Source organism: Elephas maximus, chromosome X, assembly GCF_024166365.1.
Source record: "Elephas maximus indicus isolate mEleMax1 chromosome X, mEleMax1 primary haplotype, whole genome shotgun sequence".
Lineage (NCBI taxonomy): Eukaryota > Metazoa > Chordata > Mammalia > Proboscidea > Elephantidae > Elephas > Elephas maximus.
This window is the reverse complement of record NC_064846.1, coordinates 78603011-78624630: the sequence shown is the minus strand read 5'-3', so window position 1 is coordinate 78624630 and position 21620 is coordinate 78603011. Positions and strand designations below refer to the sequence as shown.

At 36.3% G+C, this 21620-nt stretch overlaps 1 protein-coding gene across 4 annotated transcripts in view; it reads left to right on the top strand.

The window, feature by feature from the left end:
- Positions 1 to 21620, top strand: part of DACH2 (dachshund family transcription factor 2) — a 758076-nt gene that overhangs the window by 185429 nt on the left and 551027 nt on the right. For 2 of the 4 annotated variants that reach the window (XM_049872469.1, XM_049872467.1), the window contains exon 2: positions 3301 to 3357. The exons of the other annotated variants lie outside the window; for them this stretch is intronic. In XM_049872469.1, coding sequence (XP_049728426.1) covers positions 3301 to 3357 — 57 coding nt within the window. The remainder of the gene's footprint in view (positions 1 to 3300; positions 3358 to 21620) is intronic. 4 annotated transcript variants of the gene reach the window in all.

Here is a 21620-nt window from a genome sequence, read left to right as displayed (position 1 = left end):
TTCGTTTATATACCCCTCTGGGCAACTTTTTAAAAGTACTTTTCTTTGACCATCTGCTAAATATGATTGGTTTAATAATTAAAGACTCACTGTCCTCTTTCAAAGAAACATAAATGTTGCTATTGCAGCTGAGACATCAACCTTTTGAATTCAGATACGTGCATAGTTTTCGTTCCACGAATCAGAATTAAACACTTTGGGAGACTAATGTTGTTGAGTCGATTTTTGATTCACAGAGACCCCATGTGACAGAGTAGAACTGCCCCCTAAGGCTTTCTAGGCTGTAATCCTTATGGGGACAGAATTCCAGGTCATTCTTCTGTGGAGGTGCTTAGGTGGGTTTGAACCACCAACATTTTGGTTAGTAGCCAGGCCCTTAACCATTGCACCACCACTAATAATTCATGTCCTTTCCACCTCCCTGCCCCAAACCATTATGCTAGGGGGAAAATTAACATTTATAGCTTCAAGTTTCTGTTTAAGGTCATCTTGAAAATCAGCTGGTGAAAACCCTATATAGCACAGTTCTACTCTGACACACATGGGGTCATCATGAATCACAGTCAACTTGATAGCAACTGGTAAAAAAAATATTTCCCCCTTACCTTTTCCTTCCAGGTATTAAGGTTGTTACTTAAGCCCATTGAAAGCCTGTTTTTATAAACACTGAAATAGTTTTGAACATATATTCAGGAAGGCACTTTAGCTGAACGCACTCGTAAGACCACTCACTATAATTAATATAGATATATTTACAGAGACAATCAAGCCCGTGGCATCTACAGTGGCCACACTGATTATAAGTCAGCATCATGCCATCTGTATTTTTTTAGTCGAAGGCTGTCTCTTGTACAGACAGAATCAGAGCATAAATCTTCTGCTCAGGCCCTTATCATATTGGAATGTTGCTAAAATTGACATGCTTTACCATTAGTCTTGAGTGATGCTATTTCTTATTTTTCTTTACTTGGCACGATAGAACCACACTTTGTGGTATTGACTAGGATGTGTAGGTTTTTAACCTTGAATGTTAGATGTGCCTTTAATGGGTGATAAGCAAAGGACATTAAACCCTTATTGTGGATGACATCACTGGAGTTAATTCAGATCTGAGGTTGAATGCAAACTCAATTTGAGTTCTTGTTTAAGGCTCCGATTAGACCTAAACATTCCCATGATTTTTGTGTTGTATATAGTGTCCTTTGAACTCCTGTTTATAAACCAGTCTACCCTTTGTTTCCAGTATACTTTGGAGCTGACCTGTTGAAATTAGTCTTATAAGATAAAAAAGGGCATTTCATTTTTTATGCTACTTCTATGCTATTATCAATGGATTTTATTTTGTTGCAGAGTCATTTGTTCAGGCTTACTCTTTATTACTGCAAAATTCATGTTTGCTAAATTTGTTATGAGGGAAATTGTAGCATATTTTAGATTTTTGAGGTGGTGGTAATATTTTCTTTTTGTGAAATCTAGTAAAACAATTTTCTTTCAAAATGGAATAAAGGAAAAGCTTTCTTAATTAGGTGAACATAATGTGTTAATTTTTGTGAACCTGAGAATTTAGTGTTTGTTTAAAAACAGTATTCCCATCTTTTATATTTTTTGTCATTATAAATATAGTTGTAGTCTAGAAACCTCTGAGCTCTGGTCTCTGTTAATTCTTAAAGTCGACAAGAGCAAGTTGACTTTCCCAAGATATCTGGTTAAATACATTTACACATCAAATTGATCTCACTCAGCTTAAAGCATTTAATTTGAATGGGAAGGTACAGTTTTACATTAATTTTTGTTTTTCCATGCATCTTCTCATCATGGTTCTCATGCACTTAATGCCCTAAAATGTTTTTTAGAAGCATAACCAAGATCTAATGAGGTATGGAAGCTTAGCTGAATAGTTGTCCTCTGAGTAGATTTTCTCTGTGCCTTTTCTTAGTTATGTTAACTTCCTCTTTAGTATGCTTGATAAATAAATCTGTATTTATCAAGCCCCTGCTTTCCCTATTTTTCGTACGCAAAAAATACAAAATTATAAATCGTTTGAACACTTCGTTATGTGTTTTAGTTTTAGGGAATATCCAAAAAAAAAAAAAAAAAGGAAAAATGCTTCCTGCCTTTTAAAGTTTTAAACTGATTGGACACATAGTGTTTTACACATTTGAAGCAACCTGAGTTCTCTACAAGGAAGCATATAGGCAAGCGTACCCTTTAGAGAAGCCAGTATAACTCATGAGGTTAGGTCACAAAAGCAATATTCTTATCCTTTGCATGAAATTCTACTATGTGACATTCTTCATGTATTTTAATAAACTAATAACGTTTTTACTAAGCATTTTTCATGACTTTTCCAAACCCATTGCTTATACAAGGTAATGCTGTAGTATTTCATCCACACTTTTCAACTGATTCTTGCTCTCACCTGTAAACTCAAGGACGAATTCCAGTTACTACGCATATGTACGCTTGATTAAATGGAATGAACTAATTGAAGGATACCACTAGAGGTCATGTCTATGTGTTTTCCTGTTTTGTTTTACACATCCATTGGGTGAAATTATCAACAGCAATCTTCACCCCTTCAGTCCACGATAAAGGGCTTAGATCAGTCCTGTAGGGGCAGAGGAAGTGACGCTTGAGATTTTAAGGATGAGTAGAAGTTTACTGAGCAGATGAGGTATGTGTGTGTATGTGTGAGGGGAATTACAGGCGGTGAGGATACTAGATTTGTAGATTTCTCCCTTCCTCACATACCTTATTTTATCTTTCCTCATTCTCCCTATGCCCACCCCATCCCTCTTGTTTTCTGCCTGCAAGATTTGGTTACAAATTATAATTTGAGCAAACTCTAGCGTAGTTTTTATTATTCAATTATTATTTTAACTTACTGAATACTAATATTAAATATTACTATATATAAAATGTATTATTAGAAATAATTGTATCTTTCAGCCAAATTATAAGAGACAGAAAAATTTCAGATGAGAAGGTATGGATTACTAGCTACAGTACTCTGAATGTGTATTTCTTTGAATCATTTTCTCCACTGGTTAAAGGGGCTTGTTATTTAGTTTACATGTACTATTCGAAGTAGATTTAGTGGAAATAGAAATGTGCTTGCCAAATTATCCCCTCCCAACCGCACCAAGGGGCAGTGTGTGAGAACACACACACGTATATGCACATGCACACACTGCAGCAATTATGGAGTTGTGGCAAGGCCCCTCCTACCCTGCTGCTAACTGATAATCCTTTTCTTTTTACCCTCTTATCATTGGGCTACCTGCAAATGCTGCCAAACAGACTCATCAAGAGAATCTCGGCCAGAAGGAAAGCCCAGCAGCATGGTCGCAAGAACGGGTAGGGAAAAAGCCCCTCTCAGGAACTCTTTCTTCCTTCCAGCTTATCTTTAATTATTTCATGAGATCTGAATCCTGATTTGAAAAAATATATATATTTTTTATCTAGTTTCATTTTTGCAAATGACTGGTGGAAGGATGCTATGAACATGCTGTTTAAGACTAAGGTTTGATGCACTTTGTATAGAAGGCCGGTTTTCACTGGCCCAAATCTGACGTATGTTAGTAACACTTTGATTAATGGAAGTTGGAGGGAACCTTGAGCTCCTTGGGTAAGAAGCTAGACCTCCAGAATATCATTGAAGTTTTCATTTTTAAAAGTTTGAGTTCAGATTTGAAAATGATGAAATGGTGTCACAGAGCCCAGGTTGCATAGGCAGTGGGAAGTAAAAAACATTAATGGATGTTATATACTGGTCAAAAATGTGCTGTCAGAGAAAGGGAGAAATCGGACCATTATATTTTGTTGTCTGTATGTGTGAGTGAGTGTGTGTGTGTGTGGTGTTTTTAACTAAAAAGGGTACCTACATGTTGTTGCAGGTAGTTTTCTTTCAATTAAGATTAATTTATGTTGATTCTGTTGCTGAATATAAATGCTATTGTCTTTTTTTTTTAGTTTAAAGTGAAAGGCCAAATGAAAGGTTAAAACAAAAATATATTGCAATACCAGTTTCATTTGAAATGTCACCTATGAGCTGGGCTACCTTTCTTTACCATGAGAGAGAAGAGAGAGAGCCCTCTTTACCATACATAAAAAAAATCCACCCTTCATAATCTGTGATAATATTTTGTATTATCCTGGTTTACATGATTCTCTAATATCATTAGACTAGAGAAAGGAAGCATGAGCTTGTATGGTTGCATAGAAGATGAAGAGGAAGGTAAGAAAATGTTCAATTCAAGCAATCTTAGCTGACCAGAATGATTCCTTCTGCCTGCCTAGTGAGCACATTTGATTCATCCATTCGTTTTAGATGTGTGGTTTCTCTAATATTATTTTCCTCTAATTAAATATTCATTGTTTATACAGCATCCAGAACAATGTTCCTTTAGGCATTATAATCCTTTGTAGGACAATCATGTAGAATCATATGTTTCAATATCATTATCAATGTCATACTGCAGAATGATGGCTTTCCTTGATATTTTACCCCATGCTGCACGCTTCCATCCTGTTGTGCATCTTTCTATAAAACCCTGGGAGAGTGATATATGGACTGTAATAATGAAATATTATATGTACATATATATGTGTGTATATTTTTTTATATATATGTATTTATATATTTGTTTACATTCAAGCACAACTGGACATTTCTTATTAATACCCCTTTCTTCTACATTTTTCCTAAGAAAATTAAATCATTTAAGAATTTTTTCCAAGTTTGAAGAAAATATAAAGTCTTAAGGAAAAAGCACACCTTCACACTTTATCATATCAACAAAATATAGGGTCCAGTCACCCTATCATTAATAGTTCAGTAGTGTTATTTATGTGATCGTGGGCCATTCTGCCAAAAACCTGTACCTAACGCACATTCCTTTTTGATCCCAGTGCATATGACATACTTTCCTGAGGAGACATTGAATCTCTCTTTATCCGTTTGGTAACGTCAAATTTTCACAAGCCAAAGCCAAATGATTTTCCTAACTAAAAAAAAAAAATTGAGTTCAAATATATAACTGAAAATGACTGAGTCAAAAAACACTTTCCCCCAATGGCATTCAAAGAAATGAAGCTTACAAACGAACACAGTGTTAGTGTTACTTTAATATTAATCTTTGAGTGATAATTCAGAATCTGCATCTATCGTCACTGAAAATATTTTGAGTTATGATATACACTTTAACCATCATTAACACAAACATTATTGAGTCCAAACACATATAAAATCTGAAATCGTCTTTCAGAAATAAAAGAACAGTTGTCTTTATTTCTGTTTCATCTGGCAATCTGCTAAAATTTGAAAAACGTTTAAAATGTACCTGCTTTTTAAGTATTTGTTCAGGGACAATATATTACTTGTAAAATTTTACATAATTTTATGATCTTGTTTGTAGGCCTACTGCTTGTCTTTTTAATTTTAATTGGCATGTTTAAGGTTGCCAGAGGCAAATAGTGAATATTAATATCATAGGTTTTAAGATCTGATTGACATCTGAGGATGGTGGTTATTGGAGTAATGGTACATTTCTCATTTTTACATAAGATTTTTAATTGAATAATTTTTATTTCACTATTGATTCCAGTGTTTCGAAAAGGGAAATCCAAATAATTTTCTCGGTATTTTCTGACAGGACCAACCGTTCAAGAGATTTAATGGTGTATCAGTTTGTCTAATGATAGCAAGGTTATCATTCCTTCTATCAATACTTTCCCTCTTAGTAAAATAAAGGAGTTTCATAAGTAATTGTAGAGTTTAGGGGCTTTATTTGAAACGAATTTAATTGGTGCTACAGAAACTTTATAATTCTTATTCAATTGATATAAGCATATTTGCAATGTTACATAAAGATACAAACTTACTAAACTCCTTTTTGTAAAATAGTTTAAACATGGTACACTTCTTCATGTTCAAATTATTTCATTTGACAGGTGATGAATATATTGAAATAAAAATTCCATTTAACAGAAGGATACAGAATAAACTATACCATATATATATATACAGGCATACCTCAGAGATATTGCGGGTTCAGTTCCAGACCACTGAAATAAAGCAAATATCATAATAAAGGGAGTCACATGAATTTTTTGATTTCCCAGTGCATGTAAAAGTTATGTTTACACTATACTGTAGTCTATTAACTGTGCAATAGCATTATGTCTAACGAAAAATGTACATACCTAATTAAAAAGTTCTTTATTGGTAAAAAAATGCTAACCATCATCTGAACCTTCAGCAAGTCATAATCTTTTTGCTGGTGGAGGGTCTTGCCTTGATGTTGATGGCTGCCGACAGATTAGAGTGGTGGTTGTTGAAGATTGGGATGGTTGTGGCAATTTTTTTTAAATTGTACTTTAGGTGAAAGTTTACAGCTCAAGTTAGTTTCTCATACAAAAATTTAAACACACTTTATTATGTGACCCTAGTTGCTATCCCTATAATGTGACTGCACATTATTCCTTTCCACACTGGATCTCCCGTGTCCATTCAACTAGCTCCTATCGCTTTCAGCCTTCTCATCTCGCCCCCGGACAGGAGCTTCCCATTTAGTCTCCTGTATCTATTTGAACTAAGAAACACACTCTTCACAAGTATCATTTTATGCCTTATACTCCAGTCTATTTTTTGTCTAAAGAGTTGGCTTTGGGAATGGTTTTAGTTCTGGGTTAACAGAGCGTCCCGGGGCCATGTCTTCTGGGGTTCCTCCAGTCTCAGTCAGACCATTAAGTCTGGTCTTTTTACTAGAATTTGAGTCCTGCACCCCACTTTTATCCTGCTCCATCAGGGACTCTCTGCTGTGTTCTCTGTCAGGGCGGTCATTGGTAGTAGCCGTGCACCATCTAGTTCTTCTGGTCTCAGGCTAATGGAGTCTCTGGTTTATGTGTCCCCTTTTGTCTCGGGCTAATATTTCCCTTGTGTCTTTGGTGTTCTTCGTTCTCTTTTGCTCCAGGTGGGTTGAGACCCACTGATGCATCTTAGATGGCTTCTTGTTAGCTTTTAAGACCCCAGACACCACTCACCAAAGTGGAATGCAGAACGCTTTCTTAATAAACTTTATTATGCCAAATGACCTAGATGTTCCCTGAAACCTTGGCCCCCAGACCTCCGCCCCTGCTACACTGTCTGTTGAGGTGTTTGGTTGTGTTCAGAAAACTTCTTAGCTTTAGGTTTAGTACAGTGGTGCTGACTTTCCCTGTATCGTGTTATCCTCCCCTTCACCTAAGATAATTCTTCACTACTTTTATCTAGTTACTGAATTCCCCTCTTTGTCCCTCCCCACCCTTGTAACCATCAAAGAATGTTTTCTTCTGTGTTTAAACCTTTTCTTGAGTTCTTATGATAGTGGTCTCATACAATATTTGTCCATTTGCAACTGGCTAATTTCACTCAGCATAATGCCTTTCAGATTCATCCATGTTATGAGATGTTTCACGAATTCATCATTGTTCTTTATCATTGCATAGTATTCCATTGTGTATATATATACCATAATTTATTTCTTTGTCCGTTGATGGGCACCTAGGTTGTTTCCATCTTTTTGCTATCATGAACAGTGCTGCAACGAACATGTGCATATATCTATTTGTGTAATGGCTCTTATTTATCTAGGATATATTCCAAGGAATGGGATTGCTGGATCGTATAGTACTTCTATTTCTAGCTTTTTAAGGAAGTGCCAAATCGATTTCCAAAGTGGTTGTACCATTTTACATTCCCACCAGCCGAGTATAGGTGTTCCATTCTCTCCATAACTTCTCCAATATTTATTACTTTCTGTTTTTTGATTAATGCTAACCTTCTTGTGGTGAGATGGTATCTCATTGTAGTTTTGATTTGCATTTCTCTAATGGCTAATGATTGCGAGCATTTCCTCATGTATCTGTTAGCTACCTGAATGTCTTCTTTAGTGAAGTGTCTGTTCATATCTTTTGCCCATTTTTTAACTGGGTTATTTGTCTTTTTATAGTTGAGTTTTTGCAGTATCTTGTAGATTTTAGAGATCAGGCACTGTTTGGAAAGGTCATAGCTAAAAACTTTTTCCCAGTCTGTAGGTAACCTTTTTACTCTTTTGGTGAAGTCTTTGGATGAGCATAGGTGTTTGATTTTTAGGAGCTCCCAGTTACCTAGTTTCTCTTCTGGCATTTGTGCATTGTTAATTATGTTTTGTAATCTGTTTATGCATTAGGGCTCCTAGCGTTGTCCTTGTTTTTTTTCCTCCCATGATCTTTATTGTTTTAGATTTTATATTTAGGTCTTTGATCCATTTTGAGTTAGTTTTTGTGCACGGTGTAAAGGAAGTATGGGTCTTGTTTCATTGTTTTGCAGATGGATATCCAGTTATGCCAGAACCATTTGTTAAAAAGAGACTGTCTTTTCCTCATTTAACAGACTTTGGGCCTTTGTCAAATATGAGCTGCTCTTAGGTGGATGAATTTATGTCTGGATTCTCAATTCTGTTCCATTGGTCTATGCATCCGTTATTGTATCAGTACCAGGCTGTTTTGACTAAGATGGTGGTATAATAGATTCTAAAATCAGGTGGTATGAGGCCTCTCACTTTGTTGTTCTTCTTCAGTAATGCTTTACTTATCCGGGGCCTCTTCCCTTTCTGTATGAAGTTGATGATTTGTTTATCCACCTCATTAAAAAATAGCATTGAAATTTGGATATGGATTGCACTGTATCTATAGATTACTTTGGTAGAATAAACATTTTCACAATGTTGAGCCTTCCTATCCATGAGCAAGGTATGTTTTTCCACTTATATAGGCCTCTTTTGATTTCTTGCAGCAGTGTCTTGTAGTCTTCTTTGTATAGGTCTTTCACATCTCTGGTTGGATTCATTCCTAATTATTTTACCTTCTTGGGGGCTATTGTAAATGGTACTGATTTGGTGATTTCCTCTTCGACATTCTGTTTGTTGGCGTGGAGGTATCCAACTGACTTTTGTATGTTTATCTTATATCCTGATACTCTGATGAACTCTCCTAGTAGTTTTCTTGTGGATTCTTTGGGGTTTTCTGTGTATAAGGTCATATCATCTGCAAATAGGGATACTTTTGCTTCTTCCTTACCAACTGGGATACCCTTTATTTCTTTTTCTAGCCTAATTGCTCTGGCTAGGACCTCCGGCACAATGTTGAATAAGAGTGGTGATTAAGGGCATCCTTGTCTGGTTCTCATTCTCAAGGGGAGTGTTTTCAGACTCTCTCCATTTAGGATGATGTTGGCTGTTGGCTTTGAATAAATGCCCTTTATTGTGTTGAGGAATTTTCCTTCTATTCCTATTTTGCTGAGAGTTTTTATCATGAGTGGGTGTTGGACTTTTTCAAATGCCTTTTCTGCATCATTTGATAATATCATGTGGTTCTTGTCTTTTGTTTTATTTATGTAATGGATTACATTGATTGTTTTCCTAATGGTGAACCTTCTCTGCATACCTGGTATGATTCCCACTTGGTTATGGTGAATTTTCTTTCTTTCTTTCTTTTTTTTTGTGATATGCCGTTGAATTGTATTGGCTAGAATTTTGTTGAGGATTTTTGCATCTATGTTCACGAGGGATATAGGTCTGTAATTTTCTTTTCTTGTGGTGTTTTTACCCGGTTTTGGTATCAGGGTTATGCTGGCTTCATGGAATGAATTTGGGTGTATTCCATTCTTTTCTATGCTCTGAAATACCTTTAGTAGTAGTGGTGTTAACTCTTCTGTGTAAGTTTGGTAACATTCTCCAGTGAAGCTGTCCGGGTGGGTCAGGGCTTTTTTTTTTTGGATTTTTTAAATTACCTTTTCAATCTCTTCTTTTGTTACAGGTTTATTTAGTTTTTTGGTTTGTATTTTTTTTTTTTTTATTAGTTTAGGTAGGTAGTGTGTGCTAGAAATTTGTCCATTTCCTCTATGTTTTCAAGTTTGTTGGAGTACAGTTTTTCATAGTATTCTCTTATGATTCTTTTAAATTCAGTTGGGTCTGTTGTGATATAGTCCATCTCATATCTTAATCGGTTTTTTCCTTCATCTCGAGTTTTTCTCTTTTCAGTTTGGCCAATGGTTTATCAATTTTCTTGATCTGTTCAAAGGACCAACTTTTGGTCTTGTTTACTCTTTCAATTGTTTTTCTCTTTCCTATTTCACTTAATTCTGCTCTAATTTTTATTGTTTGCTTTCTTCTGGTGCCCAAGGGCTTCTTTTGCAGGTGCGTTTCTACTTGTTCAAGTTGTAGTGTTAATGTTTTGATTTTGGCCCTTTCTTCTTTTTCGATGTGTACATTTATTACTATAAATTGACTTCTGAGCACTACTTTTGCTGTGCCCCTAAGGTTGTGGTGGGGTGTGTTTTCATTCTCATTTGAGTCTATGAATTTCTTTATCCTGTCCTTAATTTTTTCTATAACCCAGTAGTTTTTGAGCAAGGCGTTGTTCAGTTTCCATGTGTTTGATTTTTTTCCTTGCTTTTTCTGCTATCGATTTCTACTTTTATGGCCTTATGGCCAGAAAAGATGCTTTGTAATATTTTGATGTTTTGGATTCTGTTAAGGCTTGCTTTTTGGTCTAATATGTGGCCTATTCTGGAGAATGTTCCATGTGCGTTGGAAAAGAAAGTGTACTTGGCTGCTGTTGGGTGGCGTATTCTGTATATGTCTATGAGGTCAAGTTGGTTGATTGTCACATTTAGATCTTCCGTGTCTTTATTGAGCTTGTTTCTGGGTGTTCTATCCTTCTGTAAATGTGGTGTGTTGAATCCTCCTAATAGTATTGTGAAACTGTCAAGTCAATTCCAACTGATAGCAACCCTAAAGTACAGAGTAGAAGTGCCCCATAGGGTTTCCAAGGAGCGCCTGGTGGATTTGAACTGCCAACCTTTTAGTTAGCAGCCATAGCTCTTAACCACTATGCTACCAGGGTTTCCATCCCTAGCAGCTCTTAAAATTCTCTCTTTATCTTTGGTTTTGGCAAGTTTGTTTATAATATGTTTTGGTGACTTTCTTTTGGGATCTACCTTGTGTGAGGTTCAATGAGCTTCTTGGATAGATATTCTCTCATCTTTAATGATATCAGGAAAGTTTTCTGCCAACAAATCCTCAATAGTTCTCTCTGTATTTTCTGTTAGCCTCCTCTGTTCTGGCACTCCAATCTCTTGTAGGTTATTCCTCTTGATTCCTCTCACATTATTCTTTGGGTTTCTTCTTTTTTTTACATCCTTTTATCTGACTTTTCCTTAAATAAGTTGGCGTCAAACACTTTATCTTCCGTCTCGATAATTTTGACTTCTGTTGCCTGAATTCTGCTCCTATGACTTTCTTCTGAGATGTCTAATTCTGAAATTTTATTGTTAATCTTTTGGATTTCTGTTTGCTGTCTCTATGGATTCTTGCAGCCTGTTAAATTTGTCATTATGCTCTTGTATAACCTTCTTATGTTCCTCTAATATTTTGTCTGTGTGTTTTCCTTGGCTTGTTCTGCATTTTGTCTTATCTTCTTCCTGATCTAAAAAAGAGTTCTGTATAGTAATCTTTTGAATTTTACTTCTGGTAATTCAAGAAATTCTCTTCCTCTGGAAGGTGTCTTGAGTCTTTGTTTTGGTGGCTTGCTGAAGCCATCATGGCCCACCTCTTTGTGTGATTTGATGTTAACTATTATCTCTGAGCCATCAGTAAGTTATTATATTTATTTTTTTTATGTTTGTCTATTGTGTTCTAGCTTTTTGTTTTGTTTTGATATGCCCAAATAGGCTGGTCATGTGAGCTGGTTTGATTATTGGTATATTTGATCCTCTCACATCCTGTCTTCAGGTGGGTAGAGCTATTACTAGGTATGTGAGCCCAGGAGTCCATTTAATTTCTTGTGTGGATTCTGCTGAGGTGTCCAGGTCATCAGTCACCAAGTATATGGTATAGGGGCTCACCTACAGTCCTATATGGGCAGGAGCGATTGGAGTAGGCACAGTTATCTGGCTGCAGTAGGGGGTCATGCACTGATTAAGATAGGGGGCTGACTGCTGCCCCTCAGTGTCTGGGTGGAGGGCATGTCCCTGTTCCCTAGAGCACATAGATAGGTGGGTTTTGCAGCCAGACTATGGGCACCCAGTGCTGTTGGCTGAAAGGACTGGGAGTCACCACTTACTCTTGGACCCCTGTCATGGCAGGTTTGGTGGAGTGGGTGGAGCCACCAGTCCTTAAGTTCGTGTTGTGGGTAGGTTAGGACCCTGCTTAATGGGCATGGCAGTGTTAAACATCACGAATCTGCCACTCCCCCTCATAGCAGATACAGATAAAAATACGCTTTAGGTATATACCCTGTTTTACTGTGCTAATGAGGGCCTATGCTGTTGAAATGGGCCCACACAAGTCTATGTAGGGGCGAAAGGCATTCAAAGTCCTTGGACCCCTTATGCCTTTGCCTGCGCAAAGGGGTTGTGCCTGCCCTGAGCTCCTGGCTTAGGAGAGCTGGCAGATTTTTTTTTCCTGTTTGTTAATTTGTTTTCACTCAAAGCTGGGAGAGTGGCTCAGAAAACACAATGGTTCCTACTTTCATCCCAGGGAGCACAGCAATCACTGAAGCCAGATGGGGACCTAGAGTAGAGCAGGCAGGGGGCAGGTGAATGTGACAGAAGTACTTCCCAAAAGGATTTTTTTTTTGATCCTCTTGGTAGGTTTTTTCAGGTCTTTGCTGTAAAAGTGACCACAGGAAGCATCTGACTATTCTGCCTTCTTGGCCTCACCTTGGCTGTGGCAATTTCTTAAAATAAGACTACAGTGAAGTTTGCTGCATTGATTGACTCTTCCATTCATGAAAAATTTCTCTGTAGCATGCAATTCTGTTTGATAGTATTTCACCCACAATAGAACTTCTTTCAAAATTGGACTTGATCCTCTCAAACCATTCTGCTGCTTTATCAACTACGTTTATGTAACATTCCAAATACTTTGTTGTCATTTCAAAATATTCACAGCATCTTTACCAGGAGTAGATTCCATTTCAAGTAACCACTTCCTTTGCTCATCTATAAGAAGCAACTCCTCATCCATTAAAGTTGTATCATGAGATTGCAACAATTCAGTCACATCTTCAGGCCCTACTTCTAATTCTTGGTCTCTTGCTATTTCCATCACATCTACAGTTACTTCCTCCACTGAAGTCTTGAACCCCTTAAAGTCACCCATGAGGGTTGGAATCAATCAAACTCTTGTTAATGTTGATATTTTGACCTTCTTCCATGAATCACAAATGTTCTTAATGGCATCTAGAATGGTGAATCCTTTCCATAAGATTTTCAATTTATATTACCCACATCCATCAGAGGAATCACTATCTATGGCAGCTATAGCCTTACAAAGTATATTTCTTAAATAATAAGACTTGGCAGTCAAAATTACTCTTTGACCTATGGGGTGTAGAATGGATGTTGTGTTAACAGGTATGAAAACAACATTAATTTCCTTATACATCTCTATCAGAGCTCTTGGATAACTAGGTACATTGTCAACGAGCAGTAGTATTTTAAAAGGAATCTTTTATTTTTTCCAAGCAGTAGGTCTCAACCCACTGCTGTTGAGTCCATTCCAGCTCATAGCGACCCTATGGGACAGAGTTGAACTACCCCCATAGGGTTTCCAAGGCTGTAAATCTTTACAGAAGCAGACTGCCACGTCTTTCTCACATAGAGTAGCTGGTGGGTTTGAACTGCCCACCTTTCGGTTAGCAGCCGAGTGCTTTGACCATTGAGCCAACAAGGCTCCTTGGTCTTAACAGTGAGTTTAAAATATTCAGTAAACCATGTTGTAAACAGATGTGCTGTCATCTAGGCTTTGTTGTTGCATTTATAGAGCACAGGCAGAGTAGATTTAGCATAATTCTTAAGGGCCCTAGTTTTAAATGAGCATTGGCTTCAACTTCAAGTCACCAGCTACATTAGCCCCTAACAAGAGTCAGCCTGTCCTCTGAAGCTTTGAAGCTGGACGTTGACTTCCCCTCTCTAGCTGTGAACGTCCTAGATATGAGGCTGTTCCACCTACCCTGAAAATCTGTAGTTTAGTGTGGCCCCTTCATCAATTCTCTTAGCTAGGTCTTCCGGATAACGTGCTGCAGCGCCTACGTCAGCACTTGCAACTTCACCTTGCACTTTAATGTTATGGAGACGGCTTCCCTCCTTAAACCTCATGATCCAAGCTCAGCTACCTTCAGACTTCTCTTTCGCAGCTTCCTCAGCTGTCTCAGCCTTCACAGAATTGAAGAGAGTTAGCACCTTCCTCTGGATTCGGCTTTGGCTTAAGGGAATGTTGTGGTTGGTTTGACCTTCTATCCCGAGCACTAAAACTTTTTCCACATCAGCAATAAGGCTGTTTTGCTTTCTTATTAACATGTGTTCACTGGAGTAGCACTTAATTTCCTTCAAGAACTTTTCCTTTGCATTCACAACCTGGCTGTTTGGCACAAGAGGCCTAGCTTTCAGCCTATCTTGGCTTCTGACATGCCTTTTTCACTAAGCTTAATCATTTCTAGCTTTTGATTTAAAATGAGAGACATGCTACTCTTCCTTTCACTTGAACATTTAGAGGTCATTGTAGGGTTAATAATTGGCCTAATTTCAATATTGTCGTGTCTCAGGGAATAGGGAGGCCCAAAGAGAGGGAGAGAGATGGGAATGGCCAATTGGTGGAGCAGTCAGAACACAGAATATTTATTGATCAAGTTCGTCGTCTTATGTGGGCATGGTTCGTGGCATCCCAAAACAATTACAGTAGTAACATCAAAGACCTCAGATTACCATAAGAAATATAAAAATAATGAAAAAGTTTGAAATGTTGAGAATTACTAAAACGTGGCACAAAGACACAAAATGAGCACTTGTTGGAAAAATGGCACTGATAGACTTGCTCTACAAAGGGTTGCCACAAACCTTCAATTTTTAAAAAAACACAAGATCTGCAAAGCACAATAAAATGAAGCAAAATAAAATGAGGCATGCCTGTATATAAATATATGTGTGTATATTTTTATATATATGTGTGTGTGTAGATATATATATGTATGTGCATGTGTGTGTGTGTATAACAGAGCTGACAGAAAATGCAGATATCAAAAAACAAACTTTTTTTAAAAAATTGGCTGAAGTATAAAGGTGATGAATTTTAACCAAAATCACTAAAAGAAATTTAAGTAAATTTAAGATGACATACTAAATAAAGTGGAGAAGTTAAAAAAAGGGAGTATAATTAAAAATATATATTCACAGGAGATGCATCATTAAAACATACGGATAACATGGGGGAATTGGTTAGGAAGGACAGAAAAATCCTAATTCCTTGACATTCCTCATTTCATTCTAATTGTTTTATGTGAGAGAAAAGCATACACTTGTATGTGTTCTTAAATAATCTCTGTCTTTTTATAGAACCAGTGCAAATAGATCTGCTTGTTACTCAGCAAGTCACCAAGTTATGAACTTTGAAAAGGCAGTGGCCTTACAATATTGTATACTTCCCAGTTGATAAATAGGTGATTTTTTAGTACGATATTCTACTTTTAACACCTGGGCTTACTTTTTTTTTTTTTAGAAACCATAATCATAGTTTACAGAGGAGGAGTTCATTAGCATTTAGTAGAAACCCTCTGGTACTCTGGTGAGGTGGCACGGCCTGAAACTTGGTGTTTCAATTCTTTGTTTCTGGCACTTCTGTTCACTTCAAATATAGGAAAATAAGGCTAGAATCTAGTTCGTTACACTGATCGATTTTCAAACAAAAGGAAAACTGACTTTAGAGAAGAATTGTTTGCCAAGAAATACAGATTGTTTAGAACTTGTTCCTATTTAGTAGCATAATAGAGGAGCACCCTGGTGGTGCAGTTGTCACAGTGCTCAGCGCTAACCAAAAGGTTGGTGGTTCAAACCCTCCACCACTCCATGGGAGAAAGATGTGACAGTCTGATTCTGTAAAGATTTACAGCCTTGGAAATCCTACCAGGCAGCTCTACTCTGTCCTGGAGGGTCGCTATGAGATGGAATTGACTTGAAGGCAGTGGGTCTAGTTTGGTTTGATTTAGTGGCAAATTATTTCATTAAAAAATTCCAAATCAGTCAAGGTTTTTTTTGTTTTTGATAATGCAATAATTTGAGAAGTAATCAACTTTATGCCTCATTACTTCTTTTTTTTTTTTAAGGTATTCCTGGGGCTTCATCTAAAAAAAAAAAAAAAAGACTCCAGGAAATTTTCTGTCTTGTGATCATCTTTTTTTTACAACTTTTAAAAGCTTTAGCTTTAAGTGTTTTTATTAAAATGTGATATTGTTAGTATTAAAATATTTTGCTCATGTAAACGATCCTTATGATACTTTCATATGATAAAGTGGTAAAGTAAATTTCATATGCTATGGCAATGTGGCTTGCCTAACCATAGTTTATTTCTAATATTTGAACAGTTGCCAAAAGTATAAGTGATTTTCAAAAGCTTTTCTATGCTTCTACTTAATTGTAAATATGCATGGATGCTTGTGATAGTGTTTTTTTTTTTCTTTTTAGCAAGAGACCAAATTTGAAAGTTTAATGATGGTGGTTAGTTATAAAATTATATTTTTCCTCTGAAACATGATTCAGAAAAATCATGGGGTCTTGTATTAAGAGTTTGTTTCTTTGGATGGAACTAATGTACATTTGTATGTAGGTTTGCATTCTATAAACATATCATGTTCAACAGCTGAAATGTTTCAACTACAGTAGTACTTGGAGGATATTAAAAAACACTATTTGATTAACAGGCTTTTGTAATTTGTGGCAAAATTTTGTTTCTTACAATAAAGAAACATTTATTCTTGCGCTGTAAACAAATTTTAATTTTTGGTTTTAGCACTCAAAGATTATTAAAATAAGATATGAGGGTTTTTTTTCCTGTTAAATACTCTTAATGAAAAGGATGCTTTCAAAATAAAATCAAAGCTTTGAATACCTTTGAGCTTTTTTTTTTCACCATACCCTAAATGCTCTATAATTTGTATGTGAAGAATTTAAGAACTCTCTGCGTATTTTCTGTGACATGGCTATTGATTTTTCCCCCATTTTTTGTTTGTTGCAGATTGTAATGGGTAAATGGTGAGTCTGTGGTAATAATGACATGCTATTTGTGAGCATGGCAAAAATGTATTGTTTCCTACTACAAATGCACCTTCAGAATAACTGGGTGGTCTTTCATCGCCACTTGATGTGATTTTTAGGGGGAGGGAGGCATTCACAGATACAAAGACGTTCTTAAAGACGTGATCACTTTAACACCAAGAACCTCAGAAGTAAGCAGAGTAAAAGACTAAGGATCTCATATAGTATTGCTACAATGGCTAGAAGGGGGAAAAAAAAGAAAGGCCTAGTTGCCCTGGAGAGATAAGGAAGCAGTCTGAAATCCCTTGATTTTCAGTGTGAAGACTGCTACACTTTATATAGTGTGGAAGAGAAAGAATGAAATACTAAGGAATCCTAAACAAGGGGTGACTATAGAGACAGTGGGAGAAGCATGATGTGATGGGTAGGAAGGGCCCACAATGTATGCTGGGGAGTATCAGATCATTTCTATTAACAGTGATTCATATTCATATAACAGTAAAGTGGAATTTTTTTTCTTTCTTCCTTTTGCTCTTTTATTTACTCTTTTAATCTTGTTTACATCAAAATACAAGGTGTTAGGAAGAGTTTTCCCGAAAACTCTGAGGCAGGACTGCTGATGAATCTTTAGGAAAAAAATGCGCATCTGATGAAATTTTAGATGTAAGGGGGCATATCTTGGAGAAGATGGAATATACACACAGCAAAAAAAAAAAAAAAAATTTTTTTTTTTTATGTTTGAAAAAAGAAAATACTTATGCATTATTTGAGAAGATAGCTATGGGAGTAACCTCCAGTAATTGATAAAATGAAAAGGGTAAATATAGAAAATGAATAATACAGACAGCTCTTGAAAATGGAAATCAGCCCACTAGTAACTTAACCAGAATAGTCCAAAGGGAACCTTAGGTAGTGAAATAGCTAACGGCTATAGGTACTTATTCAGGGCTAATCACAACTCTTGATGTAAACTTAGCCAAGAGATTTATATTTATATGTATTGGAAATTTTAACTGGAGACTTGTTGGTGGATCTGTTTGGCCTTGCTAAAACCTTAAGGTTGAAATCTAAAATAGACAACGTCATTATAGTGATTTTTACCAAGAAATAAGGGCAAAAACTTGCACGAACAAAACCCTGAATGAAATCATGTGCAGCACTTTTGAGGCAACAGAAAACTAACTACAGAGAGTGTGAAAGAAAACACTACAATAGCTCTTAGGGAAGGAGTTTTCAGCTTCAGGAAATTTTCTGTAATTCAAAATTTGTGGCACTGCAGCAAGATAAAAATATTAAAATCAAAGAATGTCAAAAATCAAACTACTCATAGAGATTTTAATACTAATCAATAAAATCTGGGGACTAATAAACATAATAAAGAAATAAAAATTAATTTTAAGCTTCCATTTAAAAGCAATATTTTATTCCATTGAAGTCTTACTATAGGACCTGGGGGGGGGAAGCTTTTATCTTGTCAGTTACATTTGAAATAAATATTATCATCACCAAATTCTTTTTTTATCAAACACCTGTCTTCTGAAGACTTTATTAATGTTTTAAAATGTTATGGCTGATCTTGTTATTCAGGGGGAGCATAGTAGTTAGGTTTTGTTCTCAAAGAATCAGAGCCTAGTGAGGAAGACAGACACGTGACAGAGTGCTATAACAAAGGCATGAACAAAGTGCTGTGGGAGCAGAAGAGGAAGGAAATTAGATTACATTTTTATAAAATTAAAATGGAAAAACAACCAGGGTTAACGTAAAGATTTTTATATTATTTGAAGTGATTTTACTATTAGAAAGGAATACGGTAACTTATTCACTGCTAAAGTAAGGGACAGAAAGTTTCCCAACTCTTTTAAATGTTCATTATAACAACTTTTTCACTATATTGTATTTAGGCGATTTGTGTACCTGGCTTTTTGCTAGGCACTACAAGGAGATATCCATTAGCCATGGACCTTACTTATAGTTGTTTTCATTTTAAATGATCAGAATTAAAAGATAGTCATTAAGTTAGTAAATGTTGATCATATCGATAAACAAATGAAGATGTACACATTGTTCTTTCGATTTTATCTGAGGAGGGTGAAGTGGGATGGTAGACAGCAACCAGTAGGAGAAGCATATTTTGCTTAATGTGGCTGTTAAACTCTCTAGTACATTCTATTTATAGGAATTTTCTAATCAGGAAGTCCAAGATAAAACTAACTGCCTGGAGGAGAAATAAAAATAACTGTGGCCTTTTTGATGAATGACAGCCTTATTTTTACCTTCTAAAAGAGCATGCATGGTTATAACAAAGACCAAAAAAACTACAGGATATATGATGAGATTATAACATTCCTGAAACTTCACTTATAATATTATGTTCAGTTCTGTTACTGTATTTTAAAAAGATATAGCATTTGAAAAGGGGAATTAGATTGACCTTAGGACTACAAGGTATGAGCTGTGAAGGCAGGCTAGAATTCTGAGTTTCTGTAACCTTTAAAGAGCAAAGGTTGAGGAAGATTTAATTGAAAATAATATAAACTCACTTCACTGTACGTATAGACAGATAATGTCAACTCTATTTTTATGATAATACAATTATAAAAAAAGATGTATAAATTTCAGTAGAGAAACTTGCTAGAACAAACATCTGAGTTTCTCAGCTTTTCAAATCCATCTTTCTGTAGCATGTGAACAAAATAATGTTCTACTGATTTCTTCTGTGAAGTAAAGTGTCTGAAAAAAAAACTCAGTGCTTTTCTGAAACACAGAAGGAGTATACCCCTTAGCTGAATAACAGTGACAGGCATTGCAATAACTATTAACGAATCAAAGGAAAAAGAGCGTGTCTCAGGAGTGGCAACTGAGCTGCAATAGCCACTGATTTCTCAGAGGAAATTTAACTTAATCTTCCTGTATTGTGGGCAGGTAGCCACGACTTTAAGAATCATAGAACCGTAGATTATTTGAGGTATGATGGGCCAGAGAGGTCAATTTATCTGACCCCAATTTTACAAATGAGAATATGGGGATATAGAGAGGGGAAGTGATTTACCAATGGTCACATACCTAGTTAGTTGCAGAGTTGCTAAATTATGCCTTGTTATGGGTTGAATTGTATCCCTCCAAAATATGTTGTAAACCCTAACCTTTATGCCTGTGGTTATATACCCATTTGGGATTAAGTTGTCTTTGTGCTGTCAATGAGACACTATTAGTGTGGGGTGTGTCTTGAGCCAATCTGTTTTGAGAAATAAAAGAGATTAAACAAGGAAGCAGAAATGGGGGAAGAGAGATGCCAAGCCACATGAAGATTGCCCGGGAGCAAAAGCTAAAAGAGACAAGGACCTTCTTCTAGAGCCCACAGACAGCGAAAGCCTTTCCCTAGAGCCAGCACCCTGAATTGGAACTTCTAGCCTCCTAAACTGTGAGAAAATAAATTTCTGTTAAAGCCATCCACTTGAAGTATTTCTAGCGCTTATTTATTATAGCAGCGCTAGATAACTAAAAAAATTGTTAAGTGTTCTTTCTGTTGACGCAGAATAGGTTGTTGTTCAAAAGTTCATTTATAACTTGGTTTCAAGGAAGTTGGAAGATAATTTTTCATGGAAACAATATCATAAGCTCAGACTTATCATTTGCTCCATTGTATATTTTGTTCCCATGTTAATCTAAGCTAATATAAGTTGTTGTTGTTAGGAGCTGTCAAGTTGGTTCTAATTTGTAGCAACTCCATGCACAACAGAATAAAACACTGCCCAGTCCTGAACCATCTTCACAACCATTGCTGTGTTTGAGCCCATTGTTGCAGCCCCGGTGTCAATCCATCTTGTTAAGGGTCTTCCTTTTTCTCACTGACCCTCTGCTTTACCAAGCAGGATGTACTTCTCCGGCGATTGGTCCCTCCTGATAACATGTCCAAAGTAGGTGAGACAAAGTTTTACTATCCTTGCTTCTACGGAGCATTCTGACTGTACTTCTTCCAAGACAGATTAAGCTTTACACCATATTATTGCTGATTTCGGAATTTCTGTTTCACATGTCTCTTCCTTTCAATTCTCACACCCAGCAATTTGATCATCTCATGCTGAGGACATTGGAGGTGGCTTCCCCACCTCTAGATTCTTTTATAACAATTCATTATGCACATCCTGTCAGTTAGAACTTCCTAAAGCATTGTTGTCCTCTTTCTATCTTTGCTCCTGAAAACATATCTATCCTTCGAGCTGCAATTAAATTTCACCTCCTCCATCATGACATCATTGACCACTCCAGGTAGAAGTGCTGTCTTCATCTTCTAAATTCATATGTCACTTAGTTTATACCACCCATGCCTTCAACAGTCATTCATCAGATATTTTTGAGAACCTACCATATGCCGAGAAATCATGTGGTACTTATCTCTTGCGTACTGTCAGTATAACAGCTTGTGATCATGACATCTTTTTTTTTTATATTGTAATATTCTTGATGTCAAGGTCCATGATCGTAGATATTTCTATTCTCCATAGCCCAT